Source organism: Manduca sexta, unplaced genomic scaffold (assembly GCF_014839805.1).
Source record: "Manduca sexta isolate Smith_Timp_Sample1 unplaced genomic scaffold, JHU_Msex_v1.0 HiC_scaffold_441, whole genome shotgun sequence".
Lineage (NCBI taxonomy): Eukaryota > Metazoa > Arthropoda > Insecta > Lepidoptera > Sphingidae > Manduca > Manduca sexta.
In genome coordinates, this window is record NW_023595233.1 from 1 (window position 1) to 8,000 (window position 8,000).

At 34.4% G+C, this 8,000-nt stretch overlaps 1 protein-coding gene across 1 annotated transcript; it reads left to right on the top strand.

Moving 5' to 3' along the window:
• Window positions 1-1,482: 1,482 nt before the first annotated feature.
• On the top strand, window positions 1,483-4,535 carry LOC119193362 (trypsin, alkaline C-like). Its single transcript, XM_037446951.1, has 3 exons — window positions 1,483-1,634; window positions 2,451-2,619; window positions 4,256-4,535. The coding sequence occupies exons 1-3, from the start codon at window positions 1,592-1,594 to the stop codon at window positions 4,518-4,520; spliced, it is 477 nt and encodes a 158-aa protein (XP_037302848.1). The 5' UTR covers window positions 1,483-1,591; the 3' UTR covers window positions 4,521-4,535.
• The last annotated feature ends 3,465 nt before the right edge of the window (window positions 4,536-8,000 follow it).

Here is an 8,000-nt window from a genome sequence, read left to right on the forward strand (position 1 = left end):
AGGAAGATGCAATATTTTCAGTTTAGTTTTCAATTTAATTAATTTTATGTAGTAATTTCACGAGTATATAAAAAAAATAATACTATAATTTATTGCCAAGTATTCAAGTATCAAATGGACAATTTAAATTTTCGCGCGAAAATGAATTACATGCTTAGTGACGCCACACATGTCTGCCACTGACCATATTTGTACGCCACTAGCATTCATAGACGCATAAGTTTTGACTTTAAAGATTTTGTTTTTAATAAATACACTTCAAACTAATAAACGAGCTTCGCAGAAGAATCAGTATGGCTAGCTTTGCAATGTCTCTCCTCGAAAAAAGATAGAAGGATCGAATAGTCTTGTCTATACGGAGTAGAGACATGGACATTAAAAGCTAGACACCACCAACACATAGCCGCCTTTAAAATGTGGTGATAAATAAAGATCTTACGACTACCGTGGACGACGTTTATGACCAACCTGTCGATCGTCGATGAAATCAAGGCTCTCCAATATATGACTGCAAATTTATTAAATTCTTTGGTGACATCGCCCACAAATCCAATGAGAATCACCAGAAACTAATAATAATCGGGGAAATAGATGGTAAGAGACCGAGAGGCTGGAACCCAATGCGCTGGGCTGATCAGATTTGCACCACACTCAACATAGTAAGTGTCGTGGAAACTGATCTGAAATTATAGGTAATATAAATGCTTTGATGTTGATACTTATAAATCGTATAAATACTTACCTAATATACACCCCATAAATTCTAATTTTGTATGTAAGTATCGAATTTTATATTATTCTTGTACTAGCTATGCCCACAGGTTGCTGTCTCAGTGTAAGGACTTGGATCTATTTCGGCCTGCTATACCTCTTGCAACTAACAAACGCATGTCCATCCGCCCCTCTTCAGATAAATTCTTATCTGTAAATTATTTAATTATTATTATTCTTTTAAATATCTTTCACATAAAAAAATATTTTCCTAATTTTATACGTCCGGGCCTGACTTGCCTAAATATACACACGACGTTAATTTACCGAATTCCGCATTATTACAAAATGGAATACCTAAAGGTAGAAAATAATTAGAATACTGTTTATATAGGAATTCTAGTGAATCATAAATTTTTTGCTATATTGGATGGAGCGTGAAAATGAGAGCGTAAGTTACAGAACAATCGCTAAGACTTGGCTGATTTGAAATTAGTCACAACACTCGTTTCTTGTATTGTTCTTCTCGCCACCCGCTAGTCCCTAGTTACAATGGCGTTGTCGTCATTGGAGACAAACTGCGAACCGGCCGTGATTTGGGCGACTTACTGTAAATTCTGAATTAGATATACTTCTATTCCTATTTATAAAATTATTAGATAGGTACTTGCATAACAAAATTATTTTTTCGATATCTTGACCTCTTAGATAAAAATTAGTACGGTTATTAAAACAATTCTTTGCGATTACAAATTTGGATTATGAATAAACTATCGCTATCAAAATTTAAGTAGACATAGATTAAGATAAACTCTGGGTATCAATATATAAAAGCCAAGCCCGTTAGCGAAGCGAAACAGCTAAAAGAATTCAATTAACAATGAAAGTAGTATTTCTGTTGGCCTTACTTGGCACCGCCTTGGGTAAGTGCGGCTATCCTGTTTTTTATAGCTATTTAATGAAAAAGGAAAGTGTGTTTGTAATTTTTATCCTAGACAAATAATTATATCGGCCTGTTATACTGAATATAAAAAGTTACCATAGTTTCCATCATTAGTTTGAACTTATTATTTTACATTTTATATACTTAACTACATCTAAAAAACATCAATGCATATAAAAATAGTTAAAACAAATTAATCTCCCTCCGGTGGCACTATAATTACCTAATTATTTGAACAGTGGCTAGTTACATACCTACTTGCACTTGACGCCTCTCATAGATTTTACATAGCATAATTTTGACATTGCATTAATAAATGAAACCACAGCCTCGTCTTTACCTTTGCGAACATTGTGCCAAAAATCATGCATGAATAACAAATTTTATTTTGACCATAAATCCCATTTTCGCTCAACTGATTTATTTATCATTTAGTAGTTTATGGCGAATTTGGCGTATGCGTGAGTGTACTTTTTTCTAACAGAAAGTGTGATCTTCGCTTTGAGTAGTAGTAGTGCCATTAGGGCACGTGAAATTTATTTTTGTGGAATATTAAGTTTTTTTATTTTACATTTACACTTAGAGTAACTTATTGTAAAGCATTATTTTTCATAAGATGTGGTGTTATTTAGTAAAAAACACAATGTCAAAATGAACCTGTATATTGTATAAGTAAATTCGACACAGCTTCGAAAACCAATCCTACTAAATATCTGCGTCGTATAAGTAAGTAGTCTATACCGGTACGAGCATGAATTCATATATATATTGTTCAAGTCTCCTATGTTTTTTACAGCGGCGCCAAAGAGCGTAAGCCGCATTGTAGGCGGTTCACCCACCACAATCTACGAGTACCCATACCTGTCTAATATGGAATTTCACTTGTTGGGAATCATTTGGTTTCAATTTTGCGGTGGTTCCCTGATCACGTCATCGGTAGTGCTTTCAGCTGCTCATTGTTACGCGTGAGTATAATACACATAATCTTTAAGATATAATATCATAAAGTCTAATTTCTTATGCAACGAAGACTACCTATTTTAGCACCTTAGTGCTGTATATAAGTACCTAAATACATATACATATATACATATGGTGAAAAGTATGCAGTAGTAAAAAGAGGACTATCGGGAGTCGTGGCCGCGTAGCGGGGAATACCCGGCTTCATTCCGACAAATGGTGCTGAAAGAAGGGGACCTCTGAGCCCAAAAAGAGATGAACCACATAGCAGCATTGTGCTGAGACAAGTCCGACGAATTCGTAAGCACTCTCGAACAACCCGGATCCGTTTCATGGGCGCAGAAGCAGGCCACCGCAAGGTTTTAGTCGGTATGACTGCATAATCGGTATGGACCCGACCCATTGGCAAGCCCGGTGAATCCGACATAACCATTCTTCCGCTCCCCAGGTTGAAGAATTGCATTCATAACATGGATTTTTATTGGGGGCCAAAAATTCACACCTGCATCAGAACGTCGACTGTGCCTAATACACACTGGTCGCAAGTGACTCTATAATTCGGCAACCAAAACGTAGGCAACTAGGGCCAGACCAAGGCGAACATAGTGTTTCTTGTTCAATGGTTCAGAATGTACAGAATATATATTTCATGTACAGAATTGACCTCTCTACAGATTTATTATAAGTATAGATTGGCAATATGGCTGTTTTTCTGGGTCTAACCTCTTTTTGCAAAGGCGCCTACTGTATAAATTCCAAATAAATAACGGCATCTGCATCGGGAAAAAATCCCCTTGACTAGTCGTCGGCAACTCGGTCGACGGCGACTGTGGCTTTTTATAGTTATATAAGGAACATTCTGGTAGCTTGAAATTTTCAAAACCCTAAAATTTATTTTTAGGAAACTATTTGTAAATCTTTGTATATTCCCGCCATAACTGTATGAAACGAATGCGTTCGCTCGAGGGAGGGGTTTAAATAATCTTTTGGAGCCGCTAGGGCGTTTCATTTGTGCTATATGTAAGTTTAAAGTAGAAACTCTTAATCAGGCACCCACAAAGCGGGCACTTATTCATATTAAAATTAGTATTTTTAAAAAAAGACCTAACATCATCATCCGCGGATTTAAACACATAAAATCCGCATTCGCGTATGCATTTACAGACATCAAATTTCCTGAAAGATCTTATAGGATCTTATAGAAATATTGGCCTCTGAAGGAATGAACTTGTTTTAAATTTTATTTTATACTCAAATACGTGAGTTAGCAAACCGTACATAACACTGGGTTTTCTGCAAATTTACTCGCTGAGGGAAATTTGTTAATCATACGTAAGTAAGCAATAATTGACTTGGTCAAAGTTTTGAAAATTAAGTAAGTACTTATTATTAAGACTAGCTTTTGCCTGCGTGAAAAAGTTTTTGATGGATAAATATTTTCCGGCATAAAAATATAGCAGTCAGGAGTAATATAGCTTCCTATTAGTAAAATAATTTTCGAAATCGGTTGTCATTCCTGAGATTAGTACCTACCTATAAACTCACAAACTTCTATAGTCATACACAAAACTATGCTCTTCTCTATATAATATTTCTATAGATGTGGACATACGTTAAGCTGTAACTTCTATTAATTGCCAGTGGAGACCACCCATCCCAGTGGCGAGTCCGTCTGGGCAGTACGTTTGTGAACACTGGTGGCAGCTTAATCGGTGTCAGCGAACTCCTCATTCATCCGAAGTACTCCGGAGCCACACTAGACGCAGACGTCGCAATCGTCCGCCTCTCCCGGCCCGCCGTCTTCTCTGATGGCGTCAGATCCGCTCGAATTGCTGGACCCAACTACAATCTTCCGGATGGTACCCCTGTTAATGCTGCTGGGTGGGGAGCTTTGTCTGTAAGTTGACGACTAGTGGTCAAAATAATATATCTTATTTTTTCCGTTTCTATAATAAGTGCCTCTTTGTGCTTTATTTGATGCATAATACTCAAAGTAATATTATTTGAAAAGGGTGCATTCGGCTATGTTCGGATAAAAGGTAAGAAGATCACATATCGCGAAAATACCGCGAAAGTATTGTATATTTTAATTTTAGACACTTAGGCAGCGGCGACGCCGTTTGTTTTGCCCTACCTATTTACCGCACCTGATGCTACGACCAAGAACATGCGTGCTACATGTTGTGAAATAAAAAGAAGGACTTGAATCTTTTGACATTTATGTGGACTTCTTGGTTTTTTACCTTGTTATTGTTACCTTACATATTATTATGTCCTTAGCTTTTGCAGCGTTATTAGAACGTAGTCCAAACTTATCCTGCGAATGTCTCATATTTTCTAAGAGTTTCAAATTTCTATACAGATAGCATTAAATACTAATTTTTAAACTTAATACCAAGATCATAAAATTATTAAATACAATAGTTTTATTAAAAAGAGGTATAAAAAGTCGGTTTCACTTACATATTTTATGAAAAATATATTTTCGACCCTTTTTACAATTTATCGAAAAACAGCCTAAACTAAGCCGAATGCACCTTATACATGACTTTTTTGCCAATTTTTGTAATTTACGCCGATGTAGCCACGAGTAGAGCCTGTGTTGTATACTTAAATTAATGTACTTACTTACTTACTTACATGTTTATGTTTCTACTGTACCAGCAACCTTATATTACATTGACGAGCGGACTTCAGTCTGAGGAGGAGTTTTAGTTATATCTTCATGACCAAATCCATTTCTCATTTTGCGTCATTTATTAATTATATTTTAATTATTAACGTTTACCAGGAGATTTAATAATAAATATTACAAAGAAAACGGGATAAGTTCGAGTTGGACTCGCATACCAAAGGTTTTGTATAAACTTGTAGGTAAGGTATCTATGTATATACATAAGTGCATATATATATATATATATATTAACAGTTTCTAGATTTATTCTTTACATGTGCTCCAAGACAAATGCTTTTTGCCAAATTTCATGGTTCTAAGATAATGGGAAGTATTCTATAGTTTTTAGATTCCTTTTGAAATCCTAATATATGTCATATATATCGACAAAATACAAGTACCTATTATACCCAAATATTTGATATAAATTTAAACCAGATAGATAATAAACTGATCCCATAATGGTTCTTTGTGTGGTGCGGACATCTGAAATTTAACCAAATTATTTATACCTGCAAGTCCAATAAAAACGGTTCATATAATTTAATCTATACAATATGATAAAGTTATAAATAAAAGGCAACGTGCTTGCAGACTATAACATTATATCATCGAATCATATTAAGCTGATTAAAAGCCAATTAAATTTAAGTACTCACTTTTATAACAATAATATCAATATATCAATTGAATTTTTTTTTTAAATCCGTCTCTATCCGCTCTGATGTAGAGTTGACACAACGAATACGAAAGTATTTGTTACAACATTCATGAAAATGAATGTTGTAGAAATCATATGATTATTTATACTTAAAAAAAAACACATTTAGAGACCTTATGCCGGACAGCGTTTCAAAAAATCATGTTAACTATTACCCGACTTTAAAATCGAGTTTTGAACCTCGTGAATAACTGCTGGTACACAGTGGCGATATGCCAAAGCGACAAAGTAATTAAAACTAATTTTGAAAATATTCGTAGTAAAGCATTAAGACTATGAGAAAATATTTTTAGCATCTTTTTAGTGGCTGATACCTTATTTTTTATTGAAATATACTGAGCAAATATTTAAAAAGTTTCTTCTTATAAATAAATATAGGTAAATGCAATAAACTAAAACTTTCTTCTTTTTAAAGTTTTTTAAAACTAGCTTTTGCTCCTAAGCTTTTTCGGAGTTACATCTTATGAAGTAGACAGTTATACTCACGCCTTTTATCCCCAAAGGGGTAAGTAGAGGCGCAACTAGTGCACCCATATTTCTTCTATTTTGGTTTTTCTACTCAGAATCAGACCCCGGGCTGATACTGAGAAGAAAAACCGAATATTACTTTGCTCAATGTGAAAATCAAACCCGAATATATTACTAGCTTTTTTTTATTAGTAAGCTAAACTAAAATTAATAATTAGTTACTGGATATAAAGTTTATAATCTTACTGAATAGCGAAGTCAAATCATTTACCTTTTTTACCTAATACATTTTTTTTATGTCACTTTATCCAATGAATAACTTTTATCTGAAAATTAAAAATGTAGCCTAAATAAAAATCAGCGGTAGGTAAAACCAAGTAATATTGTTACGTGGTACATAATGTGTTGACGTGACTGCGAGTTCCTCAATTATGCCATATTAGGCATAAGAACACGCGAATAACAATACCGTCAGGTCCTGTCCGTGACTACCTTTCCGCAGAATTATTTGTGGTTTACGTCATAGGAATATGAAAAATATCTAACCATACATACATTACGGCAAACGCGTAGTTTCACTTTGTATGAGTCAACTTCCTTGCGATTGTTGCTAGCACTCTATGCGTAGGAGACAAGCTTACACCCACTGGAAAAATGGATTTCTATGCTATACATACTCCAGATAGGATCGATGTGTCAATCATCCATTGTAGTTGTGATTAATTCCTCGATTGACATACTGAAACAATTGCTGTTATGAGCCAGCAATTAATTTATGTTACTAAGGAGCTACACAGGCGCGCATTTTTATTTACTGGAACAGAACTGTTGTCGTCAAGAAGTAGTCAATTGTTTATTTTTGATTTCATAATTAATCGTCGACATACATACATTTTTAACCAATAGAAGTGAATAATTAATTTGACTATCTCCCACAGCTTACATAGCAAGAAAGTTACTGTAAATTTGCTGAACATGTTGTCGACTTCTGAAATTTGTAAATTTTTTATGATTTGAACAAATTTTATTCGAGACATAATATAGAAGCAGCCATCAGACGATCATGGATCTGTTGGATTTGCTTGGTCCAGTACAATGTAGTTACCGAACTATACTTCGCATATGAATGGCGAAATTGGTGACTTTTACATATCGAAACTGGAAACAGATTTGTGCCATGCCTCCTTATTAAAAATAAAATTGCCAGGTTTGCATAACTTTTTAAAAATAATTTCATTATTTCCATTTATAGAAAGACTAGGCGAGAGTGTTATTTAAAAATTCAAACTTTAAACTCTTTCATCTGCATTTTTATCATAAACTATTAATCCTAAATCCCTTAAACTCAACAATCAATTTCATTTCGCAAAGCGTAGGTACATATTATAATTCTAGAAAATGAATTCTCTCGAAGCTCTGCAAATAATATTGATACTTAATGCATCGAAATTAATTAGTATTCGCGCGGCATAGTGGTATACCATTAAACATTTTGTCATCGGTGCGTGCGTTTCTGGACGCCA

Coding starts and splice junctions, on each gene's coding strand:
- LOC119193362 (XM_037446951.1), top strand. CDS start 1,592: ATGAAAGTAGTATTTCTGTTGGCCTTACTTGGCACCGCCTTGG. Junction 1,635..2,450: donor CTTACTTGGCACCGCCTTGG/GTAAGTGCGGCT, acceptor TGTTTTTTACAG/CGGCGCCAAAGAGCGTAAGC. Junction 2,620..4,255: donor TCAGCTGCTCATTGTTACGC/GTGAGTATAATA, acceptor ATTAATTGCCAG/TGGAGACCACCCATCCCAGT.